This window comes from Rhipicephalus microplus, chromosome 1, assembly GCF_043290135.1.
Source record: "Rhipicephalus microplus isolate Deutch F79 chromosome 1, USDA_Rmic, whole genome shotgun sequence".
NCBI classification, from domain to species: domain Eukaryota; kingdom Metazoa; phylum Arthropoda; class Arachnida; order Ixodida; family Ixodidae; genus Rhipicephalus; species Rhipicephalus microplus.
In genome coordinates, this window is record NC_134700.1 from 268,361,105 (window position 1) to 268,383,090 (window position 21,986).

At 48.0% G+C, this 21,986-nt stretch overlaps 1 protein-coding gene across 1 annotated transcript in view; it reads right to left on the reverse strand.

Annotated features, from left to right (window-relative positions):
• Nucleotides 1–330: 330 nt before the first annotated feature.
• LOC119164794 (oxytocin receptor) overlaps nucleotides 331–21,986 on the reverse strand; it is a 47,965-nt gene continuing 26,309 nt past the window's right edge. The window contains exon 3 of the mRNA XM_037417003.2: nucleotides 331–878. Coding sequence (XP_037272900.1) covers nucleotides 463–878 — 416 coding nt within the window. The 3' untranslated portion in view covers nucleotides 331–462. The remainder of the gene's footprint in view (nucleotides 879–21,986) is intronic.

The following is a 21,986-nucleotide window of genomic DNA, read 5'->3' on the forward strand; positions in this document are numbered from 1 at the left end:
GGGGGTTTGGGACCCAACTATGGCGTGCCTTTTATTGTCATTGCCGGTTCCATAATTTAAGTACTTTGTATTACCTATAATGAGGAGGCCGCAGTCCTTGGGCTTGTACAGAATAAGCGTTTGTTCGCTCTCACGCCGCTTTTCTCGCTTCAATGCACTGCTCCTTCAACATTTGATAAGTAATTATCATTTGCGAGGATTCCTTTGCGTACCATCAGATATACAGCACGATGAAACCTCGATATAAGAAACATTGGTATTACGAATGATTGGCTATAACGAGGCGAATTAAGGCTAGCTTTCCCACAAGCATTCGTTTACGATGGTGCATTTGTATTGAATTCCAGCATATAACGAATCAGTTGTCGTATGATATGAGACTTTGTAATAATGAGGTTTGACCGTGTAGCGCAATCGACAAGGGTATAAACTCGATGACAGTGCGTTGAAAAGCTTGTCACCTCAAGTTCTTTGGCACGGCACATATTGTCCGCCGCCGATTCCATTGCTGGAGCTCGTCGCTTGCAGAGTGAAGGGAGCCATTGCAATCGCCTCTGCCAAGGAGACACCGTTCTTTTCGGTGTGCATTCTGGGGCGGCAGCAGGCGCGCTGTCCCCTAAGACCACCAGGGAAATCAAAATCTGCAAGTAGCTGTAACGAGGGCTGCTGAATGATCGTCACGTTGGCTTCGGTTCCCTGTGTGGTAACCTCTGGAACGATTCCGCTCACGGCCAGACCAGCACTGACATTCTTGGCTGGACAGCGGCACACCTGATGCCTGAGGGCGTTCATAAGGTTGCGGTTGAACAGTAGGTAGATCCATGGGTTGACGCAGCTGTTCAAGCTGTTCAGCAGCATCAGGATTGTCACGATGGCGTCTGCGAAGAGTAAGAGTTGCATACAATGTAAAAGGTGAAAGTAGAGGCAGCGGAGCACGTCTATAGTCAATAACATTCACCCGATTGCATTATGCGAGCAATAGAAAGAGCAATGAGAGATGCAACCTCAAGGGACCAGAAGAGAGCAGAGTGGGTCAGGGAACAAGTGTCAGGGACGGGGTCAGGGAAGAGAGCATATAGTGGGTCAGAAATCAAGAAGTAGGCATGGGCAGGGCATGAAGCACGTACGCAAGAAAACCGCTGATCATCAATAGGAACAGACTGTACTCCAAGAGAAAAGCAAACGCATGCGGAGGGACACAATGTTAGGTGGGCAGATAAGATCAATAAGATCGCAGATATGACGTGACCACTGCAAACACAAGACCTGGTTGATCAGCGGGACATAGGAAAGGCTTTCGCCATGAGTTGGGTACAGTCAGGCTGATTATGCTGATGGGTTGATGAATGATGGATTCTGTAGCTTGACGTACGCGCCTACCTTAGCAGTTCTTTGGATGTTCTTGTATCTTGATTTTATATTTACCGGCAGTGATGTTCTAGCGGTTATGGTGCTCGACCACTGATTCGAAGGTCGCGGGATCGAATCCCAGCCACGAAGGTTCGTGAGCTGGAATTGAGGGGCACGTTATAATACTACAGAGGGTATAAAATGGCAGCATATCTACGGAGTGTGAATGATGGAGAGTGGGGCGAAGCATCCGTCCGCCCATTCGTATTTGCTTCCGTCCGTCCATGCGTGCGTCTGTGTGGCCGCCCGCGCGTTCATCTGCCCGTCCGTGCGTGCGTCTGTTCGTGCGTCCGCACGTCCATCTGTGTGCCCGTCTCTGCATTCGTCCATGCATCCACTCCTGCGTCCGCCCATGCGTCCATCCGTCCGTGCAGCCATCCGCGCGTCCATCTATGCATATGTCTGTGTGTCCATTCGTCCACCTATTCAACACTCCAAGTACTACCATCTCGCATCTTTTCATCATATTGTATCATCACTTCATCATCTTTTCATCACTTTGTATCAATATATTCTTCATATAGAAGCACCATCATCCAGCAGACACTCCAAGGACTGAACGAAAGGAGGCACACGCACACTTTATTACGGCTTGTGCTTCGTGTCTACTTCCCACCTTTAACCACCTCGAGTTCATGGTATATGCTAGTTCACTGTATTCATGGCACTACGGCCCAACGCTCCCTAAGCCTTTCTAAAACCAAGGAGGTTACACCCAGCAAGTATAACGTAGCAACCCTTTCTTGTCAGATGGTGCTTAATGTACATGCCAATGGCTGCTAAGGGGTAATGAGAGACAGGAGAATTCGGCTTTTAGTTAACGCACACGCTGCGATTTTTTTTATTGTTTAACAACGCACAGACGAAATATCCGACCGGCACCACTTTTGAGTTCAAAATCTAAGACTGGTTACACACTACGACTACTACTATACTACTACGAGGGACGAATGCGTGCCGCTTTAAGGAGCTTTGCCGCTGGAAAATTTAGAGCCCTTGACTACAGTGATTCTCATAATCTAAGGATAGTTTTGGCTCATAAAACCACAACAGTTATTAAATTTTCATGTTCATCCTGGTTATCATGAATATACTTGCTTTTCCAAACTAATTCCTGAACTGGTAGGGTGTCGTGATTGAATTGTTTGAAAAAGGCATAGCAATGTTGCGGAAGACTTCTAGTTCTCATAATGTAAACAATACACAGTGAAGGTGTCGTTAGAAAACACACACATGCACGTGCAGGGAATCCGCCACTGTCGGAATGGCTGAGTGAACTGAAATAGCTCGGGGTGCCCTTCATGCACAATGTCATCCCGCGTTTCCAGTGCTGGCATTCGTTTAGGGGGCGAAGTGACTTAGGCTCTCAGTTTGTCGGCATGTCCTGTCGCCGTCATGGTCCACCATTTAAGCGTATGCACCACAAAAATTGAGTAAACCCTACTATTATGCGTAATGTGAGTTAAAGGCTCGTCGTTACTGCCTAAAATATTAGATTTGGCTCAGCAGCGGTGTCAGAATTTCCGAAGAAATTCATCAAGGCACTTGAGTTTCTTATCTGAAACCAGAGACGCGAACATGCCTCTATACGATGAAGTCATCTATTCGAAATAGCACATTTCGAATTATACCTGCAATATCTAGGTGCGTTAGTGTACCAATGGGGAGTCAAGCAGTAAAGAGTAAGTACTTTGAACATGGAGTATTTGAGGAGTTCTGCCACGCAACAATAACGTCATCTGACTGTCTCGCGTTTCCTTTCTTGAAACCACGGCACTCGCCACTTTCCTGTCAAGAGTGCCATGTCACACTGATAACGTACGTACCGTTCTTGACCGCCAACTACCGGAACCGTGGTCATAACGTGAGATAAGTAGGGGAAGTAGATGACGAATATTATTGTGTGGCAGGAATACTCCCCAAGTACTCGTTTTTTTAGGGTAAATAATTTGCAGGGGGAAATACTGGAGCACACTGCAAGCTCTGCCCTTTATGTGGTTTCATGCTATAGTGGAGCTGAAACACGCTTCCTTACATGCACCTTCTCCACAGTTTTTACATAAATAAGATAGGATCCGTGTGCGACGGGTTCATATTTGATGTCTGCCAAATGTTTAAGGCCCGTCTACTTATATTTAGGTGCATGTCAAGAGACATCTAGACGTCGAAATGTCCGGAAACTGCGGCATCCCTGAAATCATTTCGTAGTTTTGGGACGTTAAACTCCAGCAATTGATAATGATTTTACATGCATATCGTTGAAGCGAGAAACAAGCGACATGACGCGAACTGTTTCTGCACATCATGCCAGCGTTGTAAGAGCTAGTGACAGTAGTCATGGCTCGGAGTTTGCTCATATTCACCTGAACGCACGTTATCATGCTTCTTATCTATATAGAATGACAATGTTCATGGTGATGTGTATGACCGATAAAACTACGACCCTTATTTCGTGTGGCTGTTTGTTGGCCGTTCATGGCAAACCACGTCTCTCCCTCTGTTGGGGGTGAGGGTTACAATGATGAAGCCGCAAATGAGGAGGCGACTTGCCGCGGCTACTATGTGTATCACCGATGACGACAATTTGACGTCAGCGTAATGAAACAGAGAGGGCTCACAAATACTCGAGGCTATGCGCTCATTTGCTATGTAAGTTGTTAGGCTGTGCTTGCGATTTGTTTTCTGAACTTTACAGGTGGTCCCTTTCAACCGTCAACATTCAATCTTCAAACGATGTACTGAAACACGGAGACCATTGACTAACTATTACGTGATTTTTTTTTGCCAAATATCATCAAACAGGTATCAAGAAATGCATCACGTGGATACTTCGCTGTTTCTATCTCACTAATAGGCTTTTAGAAATCGCATGGGAACACACACACCATCGAAACTTGCCCGAGTTTCAAAAACCTCCCACGCTGCCTTACTTAGCGAGTGAGTGACCCAAAGTGAGAGAAAATAGCGCTCTTCGCTAGCTTAGTACTCGACGAAAAGAGAACTGGCAGGCACTCTGTAGGGACAGGCACAAAGAAACCGAGTGGTCGACGAAAAAAAAAGAAAAGGCCTAAAGCTGCTAAGGAGTACGAAAGGAACCAGATGAGCCTGAGGCGAGACAGGGCATGCCTGTGCTTCGTCCTCGCCGTCCAACCTAAATGCACACGTACACTCAGTTTTGGTTCTGGCACGTCGTTTCACTAAGAAAGACCACAATTGATGGGAGCGGACTTTTTATCCTCTCCGCTGCCACTGACTTTACCGGGGACGTGCGAGGACTCCGGCTAAGTGGGCTCTGCGCGCACATCCGTCCTTCTGCGGTGAAACAAGGCTGACACTGGAGTGAGCCGTTTCGCGGTGACGTACTACACCCTGAGTTGTATGGCGAAAGCGACAGATATATATGAGATGGACAACAATTTGCCGTCCGCGGGAGTGTGTCGCAAACAAATGAGAAAGAAGGGCCGTGGTCACGAACATGAGCCACGGCTGCTGGCTCACTCAGTTGTTCTGTTAACATTGGATGTAGCCAGATGATCGGGTCCGGGTCTCCTTTTTGGTTTCTCACAAATGCGAAGGAACCACAGCCCCTCACATTGATTTCATCAATGCGAAGGTAAACCGGTGATGGCGCCTTCGTAAACATGATTGATTAAAAAAAATTCCCATCACGTGGTAATATCACCCTATGACAGCATCATCATATCACGGATTGCCAAAATTTCTGACGGCATCAAGAAGTCACATAATCTGACATCACTTAATGGCGTGATCAGCTGACATATTCACTTGGTCAAAAGTGGGCTGATCACGGAGGCAGTGTAAAACCAGCTGATGTGTAGGGAGCTTTCAATACCTACGATTTTGGAGGCAGTACGTTAGGTGCAGAGCTTTCGGAGGAGAGGATAAATAAATACACCGAGAAGAAAAAGAAAACAACAAAGATGGCTTTGGCTTAGAGATTGTCTTATTAGAATGCGTTAAAAACTCTGTGAATTTTAAGTAATCTTCCTGAGAAACATTGTTTGCTTCACTAAGCATATTTAAAATCACCCCGATGCTATGTGTGATGTCGCCCCGGGGGCTCCGATTTTAGATTCTGCCTGCAATGCAGTAGACGACATTCGCGCGTTTTAATGTTTTCAGCAAAACGTGGCCCAAATACCGTGCATGTGCATTCTATCGGGGCTCTTCTTGTATGCGCTTCCGTGTATTGTGAGGACATCTGTACCCATTCTTATGCTAAAGTACTCTGTCAAAAAACAAAAATATACTTCTGACAACACTTTTCGATGTTTCCGCCAATATTTGAAACGTAACGATAAATTTTCTCAAAGCTGCAGTTCTAGATCTACAATATATTAAAATGGGTTCTTTAGTGACCCAAGCTTTCTTGCATTTTGCCGCTAATCCTCGCCTGAAGGCCAGCTTTTGTAACGTGGCTACTATGTGTTCTTTACAGAAGTGAACTTTTCTCCTGCATGTGACAAGGGTGGTGTTAAGAGGTGAATTTATAGCTGATACATGGTTCAATCACACTTGCTGCTGGGTGAGGTGGTTCATACTTAGTAGGTAACTAGGGCAGCACACTCAAAACAAAAGGACAAGGCAGACACAGACTTGCGCAAATTTACAGCATTGAGTCTTTTGAGGTCGCTGCTATAGTTACCTACCACACTGGTACATGTTCACGTATTTTACAAGTGCAGTGTACCAGTTGTGAATAGCTGGCAAGACGGAATCAATCACTAACAAATCGGTGGCAATGCGTGTGTGATGGGAGAGCCAGAAAAGAATCAAGAAAATTGTGGGCAGCTTTACTCTAACTTTATGCTGGGGAAGTGAACCGCACTACCTGTGACTTGTGTTTCCCTTTTCCCACTGTTTAATGCGCTCGCGCCCCGGGATCGGTTCGCACCGGCGCTTCGTTTGTGTTTATTTACCCGACAGCTCGCAATTTTTTCGTTTTACATGGTTGCCATTTGGTTGCTATCGATGTAGTCGTTCTTTCTCGGCTCGCTTGGCCCTCACGACGAGATCCGCTTTTTGTCGGCACAGCCATTCTCGGGCGCAAAATTGCAGCCGTTTTCGAGATAGCATCCTCAGCGGGGTGTATAGCGGAGAAAAGCGAGTCTGCAGACCTGGCTCGACAGAGAGGGATTCCATCGCCCACGGTGTAGTTTGCGCGTTCATGCAATGAAGAGGGGACACACTCGGCCAGCTGACACTGTACACGAGACAGGGACGCTATCAGCGCGTCCACAGCCGCGGGCTCATAGCTTTCGGGTGCTCAGCTCAGTCAGACGATGTCCTGAAATAGGGGACCCGTTCACTCCTTTATAAGACGAGAGTCTTTTTCTTTCTTGGATACTCTGACTCAGAAATTTTGGTGTGTGTGCGCGTCTGTGTGTGTGTGTGTGTGTGTGTGTGTGTGTGTGTGTGTGTGTCTTTCCCGCTTTTTTCTCTGCCACCCGATTCAGTAGAACGGCGAAAGTTAAACCCCCTTCATAAGTGACCAGCCATCTTGATCTGGTTTCTGCGTTCATACATGCTGACATTGTCAATAAAAAAAAACAGCTATTACGCATATTTTGGCCCAACATCAGTGCGCAGTCGTTAGTTGTGATTAGGTAGTGTGTTTATTTCTAAAATGTTTAGATACATAAATATAAAGAATGCAGTGTTTATTACGCGGCGCTGGCAATGCGATGCTATGAACAAAAAAAAAAGTGTTTTCTACACTTCACTAAAACTACATGGTACTGCCACCTACCAATGACTTTGCGTTCTAAAAAAAAAAAAAAAAACTTCGTTTCTTCACATTTTCGCTAGATGGCGTCTATATATCTTATGCAGTGCCTATTCGCTAATTTTCGGTGCACAACGTCAAATAAAAGCTTTATTCTCTCTCCCCAGACAGAAGACTATCGTCTTGCAATGACTTTTGCCGGCAAAGCACGCAGAAACGCCTCCAATTTTTTGGCGGAACTCCAGTATACAATGTAATTTCCGTAAAAAAAGTTCTAATAATTAATTTTAGCGTCCCTCACTACTTCCATGACGTCACAGAGCTTGCTTTATGGAGAGGGAAGAAATGAACAGAAGGGCAAGGAAAAGCAGGAATGTTGACCGGTCTAGAAGGCCCAACACGCTACCCTACACTGAGGACCGGGATAAGAGAGTTTGAAAGATGGAGAAAGAGAAAGAGAGATGGAAGCTGTTGCCAAGGGCTAACATCCTGACAAGGATGTTGCGTTCGGGCAGTTTGCGTGTTCATTATGTGACAACAATGAACGCACTCAGAGTGTGTGATGTTCCGTGCCGAGATTTTTTTCCTTTTTCGGGGCATTTCCAGCAATAATTTTAGACGAAAAGGAAAAACGTTATCTTTGCGATATCACAGGGACTTTCGGAAACGGCTATATTCCCCATTGAAGACCAACTTATTGCGGTCACAGTGTGTCTTCGGCTTGTGCAATCTGTTTTGGCACTTGTAGTATGCAAGCATAGCCCTTGGAATTAGTCTGATATTTCATTAAAACATCTTCTAGAGAAGTGCTGGTGTGGACTCTGTGAGTGCTGTTTGCGTTGTAGTACTTGCAGCATATGAGTTAAGAAAGTGGTGTTCTTGTTGCTGTGCAGGAGCACAGGGTATAATCTTGATATCAATAGTCACAAACACGTCACGCGCATGCATTTGGGTATGTTTGTCTGTGTGCGTGTGTGTGCACACGCTTGAGTGTGAAGGGGCGCTCGTGTAATACGAATAGTGTGCAGGAATATACGCTGGGAATTCTGTCAGCGCATGCAGGGAAAAATTCCCATAATAGCGAATTTTTATTTGTCGATATGGTAATTCGTCAGCGTAGTACGGAACAGCACTGCTATGACAAATACTCCTGTTGTAAAGCTAATATATGTATATATGTATATATATATATATATATATATCTCTATATATATATATATATATATATATATATATATATATATATGTATATATATATATATATATATATATATATATATATAATAAGGGAAAGAAGTGTATACCTAAGGGCTCGTTTTTCCGTGTTTTAACACAAAAATAATGAGATCTAACAGACAGTAATGCCATGTAATGTACAGGGGAAGTTATTAGAACCAATGGAATGTAAATAAGAAGAAAGAAGAAAGAAAAGTGGATGAAAAAATAACCAGCCGTGAGCAGGAATCGAACCTACGACCTTCGAATAACGCGTTCGAGAGCATCGAACGCGTTATATATATATATATATATATATATATATATATATATATATATATATATATATATATATATATATATATATATATTGTAAGCACATTCCAAGCATTTGATCGTTCTCACTTGCACATACCCATCATCATCGTTCTCACTTGCACATACCCATCATCATCGTTCTCGCTCTTGGTGTGGTTCTGAGCCGAGCCAGACATCGCAGAATAAACGCTTCTGCTCGCCCTGCCTGCTCGCCGTACCTAGTCTGCCTGCGTCTTTCAGAGTGGTGGAAGTGCCGGGGTAAGATCCCGACGTCCTCCTACGTTCATTTCCCACCTGGAGCTCCGATCTGGTCGCCGATTGCACCCAGCCACCCACACAGGTATGCAGACATCGGACCTAACGCCTAGCCCTAACGCTACAGCCCCTACGCCGGCGGCTGCCCGCTCTTCATCTACTGTCACCAGCCCTCAGCGCGAACCGCCCGTGTTCGCGGGTCTTCGCGGTGACGACGTCGAGGAATGGCTTGACCTTTACAACCGTGTGGGTTCAGCCAATCGATGGACCGAAGCAGAGAAACTGAGCTACCTTCCTTTCTATTTGACCAGCGTAGCCAAAACCTGGTATTTTAATCACGAAACTGACTTCGTTGATTGGTCGACCTTTGCCAACAAACTGCGACAAATATTCGGATGCTCATCGGGTCGTTCCGAAGCCGCGAAACAGAAGCTGGCTGTGCGTCTACAACTGGCACATGAGTCGTACACTTCGTATATCGAGGATGTTTTGGCCCTCTGTCGCCGTGCGAATAAAGACATGACGGAAGATGAGCGCGTTCGCCACATCCTTAAAGGAATCGGCCCAATCGCATTCAACGCCTTGGCTGTTGGCAATCCCGCTACGGTTAACGACGTCATTTCGACATGCCAACGCCTTGACCAGTTGCAGTCCCTTCGGCTTCAACAAGACAGTGATCCACGCCTGATGCCTCCCTCTGAATTAAAAACCCTTATCCGCACAATTATCCGGGAAGAACTTCGAGACCTTGAACAGCAGCGGTCCACTGTCGCCTCCGCTCCGTCTCCACCATTCGACCTGCGGAATCTTGTTAAGCAGGAGTTAGCGGCAATGGCGACACCGACATCCCCGGTCGCTCCGCCAGCACGCCCGATGCCCACATACGCCGATGTGACGCCCAGGTCGACACCGGCAGCACCGGTTGTTCAAACGGTAATGCCCACATATGCGGAGATCGCTGCGATTCCGCCTGCTCCCGGGGCATCTAGCTCTACGGATACTGCTAGTAGCCATTTGGCTGCTATGCGAGGTGGAATGACTGCTGCACCCTTGTATCCTCAGTGGCGTCAATCCCGTCCTGTTTGCTTTTACTGCGGTATACGAGGCCACATTTCTCGTTACTGCCGTCGCCGCCAGCAAGAGGAACGACGAGGCTATGCTGAGTTCGAACGAGACCGGTTCCGAAGACCAGATCTTTATGCTCCAGACACCTACCCGTCCGCGCAGTACCGGTCTCCGTCTCCTCCAGTGTCCCCTCGTCAACATCAGGAATACCGCTCCTCCAGACGACGCTCTCCATCGCCCTATCGCCGCTCCGCATCGCCACTTCGTCCAATCATCTCCCGTCCTGTTGACCAATCTTCGGAAAACTAAGGATTGCAGTTTTTGGAGGGAAAACTGCGTCCCGTCGACCAACAAAAATACCTCCTGTTCGCCCAGCTAATATGTTGTCAGTGACTATTGAAGGTATTCCTGTGCAAGCTCTCGTTGACACCGGTGCAACCACTTCTGTTTTGCGTAGTGACTTGTGCTCGCGCCTCCGTAAAGTCAGAACGCCCTATGTGGGACCTGTGTTGCGTGGGGCAAATAACGTGCTGATTCAACCTGACGGACAGTGTACGGCTCGTGTTTCTATTGATGGTATACGTCACCACATCGAGATGATTGTGTTGCCCACGTGCATTCATGAACTTATCCTTGGTTGGGACTTTCTGCATTCTGCTTCCGCTGTTATATCCTTTAAAGAGAACGTCATTCACATAACGGATACAACGGATGCGCCCATTCCAGTTTCATCACCCTCGATCTCCAACTTGGTCATTGTTGAAGACTGCGTCCTGCACCCTGGTCACGAACACGTGATAGCTGTCGCATCTACCCAAGTAACCGACGGTGATGCACTTGTGGCTCCTTCGTTTCGCTGCACCTCCCGTGGAATTCTCGTCGCCTCTTGCCTCCTCCGGTTTTCCTCTGGCTGCGCTTTTCTGCCCGTTTCTAACACAACTGCAGAATCTGTGCTGCTGCCCAAGGGAATGACAGTGGCAAAGATTGACTTCTCTCCATTGACCTCCATCGCGACACTCTGCCCGTCTTCGTCACCAGTACCAGCTCCAGGTTCACGTTCTTTCCCTTTTCGACCTGTCATTGGTTCAGACCTCACACCAAAACAGTCTGAAGCACTATTGGCCCTTTTGGCTAAGCACAAAGCCTGCTTTGATAGCTGTACCACAACACTGAGTCAGACTTCCGCGGCTGTACATCGCATTGAAACCGACGGTTCTCGTGTGATACGCCGTCGCCCATATCGGGTTTCGCAATCAGAGAGAGAAATAATTGAAAAAGAAGTGAACGAGATGCTATCGCGAAATATAATACGACCTTCTTCGAGTTCCTGGGCATCTCCAGTCGTTTTAGTTAAAAAGAAGGATGGCTCTGTTCGTTTTTGCATTGACTACCGCGCGTTAAATAAGATCACACGCAAGGACGTATATCCTATGCCTAGAATTGATGACGCTTTAGACACACTGCAAGGGGCGAACTATTTTTCGAGCCTTGACTTACGATCAGGTTACTGGCAAATCCCCATGAACGAGGCTGACAAAGAAAAAACTGCATTTGCCACACCGGACGGCCTTTATGAATTTAATGTAATGCCATTCGGCTTGTGCAACGCTCCAGCCACGTTTGAGCGAATGATTGATACTGTTCTTCGTGGCCTAAAATGGAAGACCTGCCTCTGTTACTTAGATGATATCGTTGTTTTTTCAAGTACCTTTGCCCAACATCTTCAACGATTAGACGAGGTGCTACAATGTCTCTCCAAGGCTGGCCTTCAGATAAATACAAAGAAGTGTACATTTGCCAGCAAAAGCATCAAAGTCCTCGGTCACGTCGTTTCCAAAGACGGAATCCAACCAGATCCCGAGAAGATCGCAGCTGTGCTACAGTTCCCTCGACCGTCCAACCAAAAGACGTTGCGCAGCTTTCTTGGTCTCGCGTCCTATTTTCGTCGCTTTATACGCAACTTTGCTACCTTAGCGGCTCCGCTAAATAAGTTATTGGCCACTGGTGCTCCTTTCTCATGGTCCAACGACTGCGAATCTGCATTTGAAATTTTGAAAGAACGCCTGACTTCCGGACCAGTGCTGCGCCACTTCGATGAGAGAGCGCCTACCATACTCCATACTGACGCAAGCGCACAAGGCATTGGAGCAGTCCTTCTGCAGCGTGATTCCACCTCTAAAGAGCAGGTTGTGGCCTACGCTAGCCGGACTCTGTCAACAGCTGAGCGGAATTACACCATCACGGAGCAGGAGTGCTTGGCTATCGTATGGTCGATACAGAAATTCCGCCCGTATCTCTACGGTCGGCACTTCACCATCATCACCGACCACCACGCACTCTGTTGGCTTTCATCAATGAAGAATATGTCAGGACGTCTTGCGCGCTGGATACTGCGCTTACAAGAGTACGACTTTACAGTTACGTACAAGTCTGGCAAATGTCATCATGATGCCGACGCGCTGTCCCGGTGCCCACTTTCGCTCTCTCGTGACAATACGTCCACCGCATCGCGTTCGAATGACTCTGACACCCAGCTTGCCTCACAACACGTATCGCTCGCATCGCTGGATCCAATGCAGCTATCTTCGAACTCCGATTTACGTTCACTTCAGCTGGCAGATTCCTACTGTCGGTCTTTCATTGATCGCCTTCGCGGTGTCACTAAACCACCCAACAGCCGCTTGCGACGCCAGCTTCGACAATTTCGCCTTCAGGACGGTGTGCTTAAGCGCTACATTTACCATCCCACCGGTAACAAGTGGGTGCCAGTTCTTCCCCGCTGCCTTCGTCTTCGAGTTTTGGAAGCATTCCACGATGATATTGCTGCCGGTCATCTAGGCTTCCACAAGACCTACGATCGCATCAAGACGCGCTGCTTCTGGCCTGGCTTGTCCACAACGGTGGCCAAATACGTGGGCTCGTGCGCGTTGTGTCAGCACCGCAAGCGATCCACATCCCCGCCTGCTGGTTTCCTTCAGCCTCTTCCCTGTCCCACCACACCATTCGAATTTGTCGGAATAGACTTGTATGGTCCTTTGCCGTTGACACCTTCCGGTCACCGTTGGATCGTCACTGCAGTCGACCATCAAACAAGATACGCCGAGACTTCACCTCTTCATTCTGCTACCGCCACAGAAATCGCCAATTTTTTCTTGAACTCCATCGTCTTGCGCCACGGAGCCCCTCGCGTCCTTTTGAGTGACCGTGGCAAAGCCTTCCTTTCCAAGGTCCTGGATGAAGTCCTGCAGGCGTGCAATACAGTGCATAAAACCACTTCTACATACCATCCGCAAACGAATGGCCTTACCGAGCGCTTCCACCGAACACTCTCTGACATGATATCGATGTACTTGCATCCTGACCACAAAAATTGGGATAACATTTTACCGTTTGTCACCTTCGCATACAATACTGCGGTACAACGATCAACTGGCTACAGCCCGTTTTTTTCTCGTGTACGGCCGATCTGCCTCCTCGGTCTTCGACACGGCATTTTTCTTTGCACCGGCTCCAAGCAGTACCTCGCTCCCAGAAGAGTTCGCAGCCCGAGTCACACAATGCCGTGAAATTGCTCGCAAAAACACGGAAGCAACCCAAAAGGAGAGAAAACATCGCTGTGATAAAAAACGACGCGACGTGGCCTTTAATGCTGGCGATAAGGTTTTACTATGGACCCCGGTTCGAGCGTCGGGCCTTTGCGAGAAATTTCTTCACCGGTATGTTGGCCCATACACCGTTGTACGACAGACATCTCCAGTTAACTACCTCGTCACCCCGCTTCAGTCTGTCACTGACCGCCGTCTGCGCAGCACGGAAATAGTTCACGTCTCACGCATGAAGCCTTTTGTTACTCGTTCGGCCGATCTCTGACTGGCGGCCAGGTTGGCCGCTTCGCAGAGGGGGGGGGGGAAATTGTAAGCACATTCCAAGCATTTGATCGTTCTCACTTGCACATACCCATCATCATCGTTCTCACTTGCACATACCCATCATCATCGTTCTCGCTCTTGGTGTGGTTCTGAGCCGAGCCAGACATCGCAGAATAAACGCTTCTGCTCGCCCTGCCTGCTCGCCGTACCTAGTCTGCCTGCGTCTTTCAATATATATATATATATATATATATATATATATATATATATATATATATATATATATATATATATATATATATATATATATATATATATATATATATATATATATATATATATATATATATATATACATTGCCACTTGGCCGCTGGTTACGGCGAGCGCAAGCGATGGCTGCCCGCGAGAATGGAAGACGATGTTCTGGGGCAGCGCGTGCTCTGGCCAGTTGTTTATTATTGAAGCAGCCATCTTGCCACTTTTCGGTGCGTCTCCCTGCCGGCTCAGTTCTTCCTAGTTGAAGACCTTTTGTAGCACGTGACAACTGGTGGAGCTGCTGGGTAACCCCCAGCCGATGTTCCAAACGCCTCCAGGTATCCCTGTACCTGCAGAGACAACACCTGTCCACCGCTCAAGCCGAAGACTCCGAGGACTACCTCCTGAGCGTGGACCTCTTCCTGAGATGACGTCTGTCACACCCCCGAACGCTATGGAAGGCGCTGCAGCCTCCAACGCACAGGAAGGCGGTGCGACCACGCATCATACGCTGTGGAAGCCACGTGTGCCGAAGGTGTTCCACGGTTCCGTCTTGGAGAATGTCGAAGACTGGCTGGCCCAGTTCGAACGGGTTTCGGATTACAATGGTTGGACCGACTTCGACAAAATGAGGAACGTGTATTTCAGCTTGGAGGACGGCGCTCGTACTTGGTACGAAAACCGTGAGCCTTTTCCCTCGTGGAGCGTCTTTCGTCGATACCTGCTGGCAAGTTGGGCCAATCCCGATCGCCGCGAACGAGCCGAGCGAGAGATTCAGTGGCGCCTCCAAATGCCGAATGAAAGCGTCATGATGTACGTCGAGGACATGACGAACCTCTTTCGTCGAGCTGACCCCGACATGGCCGAAGAAAAGAAGGTCCGTCATTTAATGCGAGGAGTGAAGGAGCAGCTTTTCGCTGGCCTCGTTCGCTGTCCCCCAAAGACCGTGGCGGAATTTTTGACCGAAGCCACAACCATGGAGCAAGTGCTGCAGCAGCGCTCTACTGTGTACGACCGGCAAGTGAGTGCCGCTTCGTCAATAGGTCAGATCGGAGGTGCGGCAGGCAACATCAACATCGAGTCTCTTTGCGATCTCATTCGATCGGTGGTGCGCGACGAACTACAAAAGATTCAGTGCCAGTCCCAACCTACTGCAGGGTCTATTTGCAGCCTTGTCAGAAACGAAGTACGACAGGCTCTCCAAGTTCCGCCTTCCAGCTATGTCCCACCTGTCCCGGCGGAGCCACATCGTGCATCATACGCAGAAGCTGTAAGCCGATATATTCCTGCTTCACCGCGCTTCGTTAATTCTAGGCATCAGGATGCACTTCCTTCGCTGCAGCCAATTCAGCACTTAGAAAATCGGCAGCCACTTCCCAGAAAATCCGACGTATGGCGCACACCAGACAGACGGCCACTGTGTTACCACTGCGATGAAGCTGGACATGTGTACCGGGAATGTCCCTACCGTCGCCTCGGACTACAGGGTTTTGCCGTCGACGCGCCACGGCCGAGATTTGGCGAAAGACCGAGAGCTATTCAAGATTACCTCTCACAGCAGCGCATGCCACTGCGGCGGCAGTCACGGTCCCCATCCCCAAGGCGATCTTCTCCGAATTTTCGGAGCCTCCCAGGAGCGGCGCCGGTGCGCTCGCCAAGCCCTAGGCGGGAAAACTAACGACAGCGACCTTCGGGAGCGAGGCCGCTGACACTCGACGCAAGCAAGGCCTCACACCGACGCAAGCACGGACACGGAGCGATTCCCCGACGACAGCGACGAAAGCCAGAAGCAGATTTTCTCTGGATATACATGTGGTAGTCGACGGTCACCACGACGTTAGTGCGTTATTGGACACAGGTGCGGACTACTCGATCATAAGCGGGAAACTAGCAGCGCACATAAAGAAAGTTGTAACGCCTTGGTACGAAGCACAAATTCGTACTGCCGGCGGGCACGTAGTCACCCCAATCGGCATGTGCACTATCAGAGTGAGCATTCGGGGACGTACGTTTCTCGCCAGCTGCCTCTTTCTTCGTGACTGTTCCCGAGACCTAATCCTCGGAGTTGACTTTTTGCGGGAGCACGGCGCTATTATCGATCTTCGAGAGCGCACCGTGACGTTTTCGACAGCTGGATCCTCCGACATACCTGACGACATCCGTGACAGCACGCTTCGCATTTCTGCCGACAGCATCACGTTGCCTCCGCGTTCAAGCGTCCTAGTTGATGTGGTGTCTGACAAGTTACGAGATGGTGAGGTTGTCGCCGAAGGCAACTTGACGCTTTTGTTCGCGCTAGGTATCTGCGCTGCACGCAGCCTCGTCACGCTTTATGACGGACATTCTGCCCTACTTGTGACTAATTTTAGTAACGAGTACCGGCACCTGTTTCGTGACACCGCCATCGCTTTCGCCTACCCTATCACAGACGTTTCTGAATGCTTCGCATCTACATTAGCCAATGACGGGCTTCGACCGACACCAAGCGACGTGACTTCACTACTTGGAAAAGTCGATGTCAACTCGACCCTCTCGTAACAACAACAGACCGAGCTACGTGAACTGCTATATCAATTTAAAGAGTGCTTCGCCTCCACCACGAAGGTTCGTCAGACACCGATCGCCAAACATCGAATAATTACGTATACCGACGCTTCGCCCATAAAACAACACCCTTACCGCGTTTCGGCAAAGGAACGTGACGTTATAAATACTCAAGTCAAAGAGATGTTGCAAGATGACATTATCCAACTTTCGAAAAGTGCCTGGTCATCTCCGGTCGTGCTCGTGAAGAAAAAAGATGGATCACTGCGCTTCTGCGTGGACTACAGGAAACTTAACAGCGTGACAAAAAAAGACGTCTATCCGCTGCCTCGCATCGACGATTCCCTCGACAGACTGTGACGAGCCAAGTATTTTTCATCGATAGACTTGAAAAGTGGCTACTGGCAGATCGAAGTTGATGAACGAGATCGTGAAAAAACCGCCTTCGTTACACCGGATGGCCTATATGAATTCAAAGTGCTTCCCTTCGGCCTCTGTTCTGCACCTGCGACATTCCAGAGAATGATGGACACTGTTCTTACCGGTCTAAAGTGGCACACATGCTTAGTCTACCTCGATGATGTTGTCGTGTTTTCCTCCACCTTTGAGGAGCACCTGAACCGTCTGCAGACTGTGCTGGAAGCGCTCCGCTCTGCTAACCTGACACTGAAGCCAGAAAAATGCCATTTCGGTTACAAGGAACTTAAGTTTCTCGGCCATGTTGTCAGTGCGGATGGTATTCGACCAGACCCTGAAAAAAGTACTGCCGTGGCCTCGTTTCCTGTTCCACGTGATAAGAAGGCAGTGCGTCGCTTTCTGGGGCTCTGCGCGTACTACCGCCGCTTTATAGCCAATTTTTCTAGGATTGCTGAACCACTCACTCGACTCACTCGTGAAGATGTTCCATTCGTCTGGGAGGAAGAACAGGACGCAGCTTTCTCTGAACTACAGGAGCGTTTGCAGACACCACCAGTCCTCGCTCACTTTGACCAAGACGCTGATACTGAAATTCATACTGACGCCAGCAATGTGGGTCTTGGTGCTGTCCTCGTACAACAACAAGAGGGCACAGAGCGAGTGATAGCGTACGCTAGCCGCACTCTTTCCCGCGCCGAGGTCAACTACTCCACGTCAGAGAAAGAGTGCCTCGCTGTTGTATGGGCCACTATGAAATTTAGGCCTTTCCTTTACGGACGCCACTTCAAGGTAGTGACCGACCATCATTCGTTGTGCTGGTTAGCCAACCTACGGGACCCGTGTGGGCGACTGGCACGATGGAGTCTTCGTCTGCAGGAATACAATTTCACGATCGCTTACAAATCGGGCCGCAAGCACGAAGATGCTGATTCATTATCCCGTGCACCTGTCGAAGCTTGTGGCCACGACACCGAGGATGACGATGGTTTCCTTGGGGCCCTTACTACAACAGATCTGATTACGCGACAGCGTGCGGACGATGAAATTCGCGCAGTTATCGAAAACCTTGAAGGACTCAACTCGTCCATACCTCGATGTATTTCTCGAAGTCTGTCATCGTTCTGTCTGCGAGATGGGGTCCTGTATAAGAAAAACTCCAACGGCAATGAGAGAACCTATCTTCTAGTCGTGCCAACAGACATGCGTGACGACATTCTTCTTGCCTGCCACGATGAGCCCACATCTGGTCACTTAGGTTCCTCTCGAACTCTCGCTCGAGTTCGACAAGCATACTACTGGCCTAAGCTTTCTGCATCAGTTAAGCGATACGTGAAAAGCTGCCGGGAGTGTCAACGACGGAAATCCCCGCCACTAAAGCCCGCGGGGCTTCTTCAACCAATAGAACCACCCAGAGCGCCATTTGATCAAATAGAAATGGATTTACTGGGGCCTTTTCCACTATCATCTGCCGGCAACAAGTGGATCGTAGTAGCCACCGACTATTTGACGAAGTACGCCGAAACAAAGGCACTACAACGCGCTACTGCTTCCGACGTCGCCCAATTCTTTATGGACCAGATCGTTCTTCGCCATGGCGTCCCGTCGTGCGTAATCACAGACAGAGGAACAGCATTTACGGCCCAGCTCATTCATGACGTATTCAAGCTCAGCTACACGAGCCATCGCAAGACCACGGCATATCATCCACAGAGCAACGGCTTGACAGAGCGACTCAACAAGACCATTGCTGACATGTTATCTATGTACGTAGATGTCCAGCATAAGACCTGGGACCAGGTGCTACCGTACGTCACATTCGCGTACAATACGGCCGTCCAGGAAACTACTCGATTCACGCCTTTCCGCCTTGTCTATGGACGTGAGGTCCAGACCATGCTGGATGCGATGCTTCCACACAATTGCGATGCTTTGATCACTCCTGATGCTGTGCAGCTTACCCAGTACGCCGAAGAAGCACGCCAGTTAGCACGCCTACACATTACGCACCAGCAGAGTTCAGACGCATGCCGCTACAACGCTCGCCATCGACAAGTTGAATACCATCCAGGCGATCAAGTTTGGGTGTGGACTCCAGTTCGATGCAAGGGATTGTCTGAAAAACTGCTAAGTCGCTACTTCGGACCATACAAAGTCTTGCGACGCGTGAGCGATGTGAACTACGAGGTAGTCCCTGACGGTGCCTTCTCACCACGACGGCGAAGGCACTCCTCAGAGATCGTCCACGTGGTGCGCCTGAAGCCGTACTTCACGCGGTAGTGCGACTGCGCATGAACCATATCGCTGTTTTTGTGTATGTGCGTATTTTTTGTTGGTTCGCCCCGACTTTGCCTTTGTACTTTCCGAGCATCAGAGTGATGCTTTTTTTTCTCAGAGTGGGATTAATGCCACTTGGCCGCTAGTTACGGCGAGCGCAAGCGATGGCTGCCCGCGAGAATGGAAGACGATGTTCTGGGGCAGCGCGTGCTCTGGCCAGTTGTTTATTATTGAAGCAGCCATCTTGCCAGTTTTCGGTGCGTCTCCCTGCCGGCTCAGTTCTTCCTAGTTGAAGACCTTTTGTAGCACGTGACAATATATATACCTTTTGTAGCACGTGACAATATATATATATATATATATATATATATATATATATATATATATATATATATATATATATATATATATATATATATATATATATATATATATATATATATTGCCACTTGGCCACTTGTTACGGCGAGCGCAAGCGATGGCTGCCCGCGAGAATGGAAGACGATGTTCTGGGGCAGCGCGTGCTCTGGCCAGTTGTTTATTATTGAAGCAGCCATCTTGCCAGTTTTCGGTGCGTCTCCCTGCCGGCTCAGTTCTTCCTAGTTGAAGACCTTTTGTAGCACGTGACAATATATATATATATATATATATATATATATATATATATATATATATATATATATATATATATATATATATATATATATATATATATATATATATATATATGGATTCTGTCGAGAACTGACTGGATTGTGATTCTACGTAGTGCCTAATGTTTTTTACAGCTCCTTTATCATTAAAATAATACTTTGATGTATCACTGACGGCATACGTCGTTTTCGGCTCTCAGAGACATTTTTTATTCGCTTTCACCCGACCTTCAAGAGAAGATGCATGCAGAAAGCTCGACCTAGGAGGCAAGCACTAGAGGGAAAGGCAACCCTGCAGCCGCTGTCAAAACACTGTAGAGATGGGGCGTTCAATAATCCGTTGAAATCGTACTGCCAGTTGACAAGTGCTACAATGAAAAATTGGGATGCGTTTGTACAGACAACTTCGCGAGATCTAGAGCCCAAGTGTACTTGTATCTGAAAACGACAGTCATCGTCGGGGTCTTTCTTTCGTCGCTCTAGTGGCTTTCGAGAGAATACGGGAAGCAATATGTGCATTCCATGAAGGCAGTCTGGAGCGGTGAGGGTGCGCCGGCACCATTTGGTGACGCTTACGTGTCGAGACCATCTTTACTGCTGCGTATCTGTTGAGCTTTACAGTAAAGAAGAAATGATTCATCGTTTTTTTTATTTGACCATTTTCAGAAGAAACCGGAAATGGAACTTTCTGGCTGCGCAGTGCGGCATTCAAGACTGCTCAATTGACCACGTTGCTGTAACGTGAACGAAAAAGAAAAACATGACACACAGTATACGATTTATTTCTTATACGTGAGCCTGGCAAGTACTGCATGACAGTGTCGTTTGAAAACCCATTTCGGCTCTCATTCAGTGTCGAGGTGTAGGGTAGCCGATCGGGGGTTCCAGGGGCAAAATCTCTTAGTTTATCTTATTGTCGGAGTGTCATGCCGGTGTCATGGTCTCGGCTGATCGTCGTGTCATATCGTCGTCACGGTCCATCATAAGCGGGTATGCACCACACAAACGGGTTAAATACCACTGCTATGCATATAGGGACACAAACTTTCATTGGCACTTGCTTGAAAAATTATGTTTGGTTTAGCAGTGGTGTTGGAACTCCCGACAAAATTTACCAGGACACTCAAGTTGTTTGTCTAAAACCAGAGAAACAAACGTGCGACTCTATACGGCAAACTCGTCTCTTTGAAACACAACAAACATATTATGTTAAGTGATGGTTTGTCAGATGGCCGGTGGCGAGTAGAGCAATAAAGATGAACGATATTGCTGTGGGAACCTGCATGCATTATCGATAGTGGAACTGAAGCAAGATTGCCTACATTCCCGTTCACCGCAATTATTTTCTTCTTGGGGCAGAACATCTTTAGGGTCTCGGTTTGTCGTCCAGCCACGTCATCGTCACGGTGCATCACAAACGGATATGGACCCCGAAAATAGCGTAGATCCCACCCCTCGCCAATGGTCCACACTATGTTTCTGGTTAAACTCTATGCATGCCTTCTATATTTTTACAGCGAAAGCTCACAACAAGGGTCACGTGGGCTATAGTTATCCACCACCGCCATCAATGTCCGTAAACGCTATCGTGCAAGATAATAAAAAAAACTTTGTACTTAAGAACACTGTGAACACGATAGGATTTGAACCCGGGTACTCTGCATGCCAGCCCATTGTTTTACCACTCAGCCAAGCTTGTGCTTTAAACTCCGCTTAAAACTCACCGCAAGCAGGTGTGATGTCCACAAAGGAATCGCGTTAATGTAAGTAATAAAGCGTTTTACAACAACCAAGGAACAACCAGGCGTTACACAATGCGAATTGTGTAAGGAGTGGGTCGTGAACGCTCCAACCCATTACAAAAGCTTCAGGCGTAATTTTTCATCGTGGTCAGTCACCGCGTGAAAAAAAAATTCTCAAAAAGTTTACGCAAATGTATAGTGGGTATCATATTTCTCTGAAGA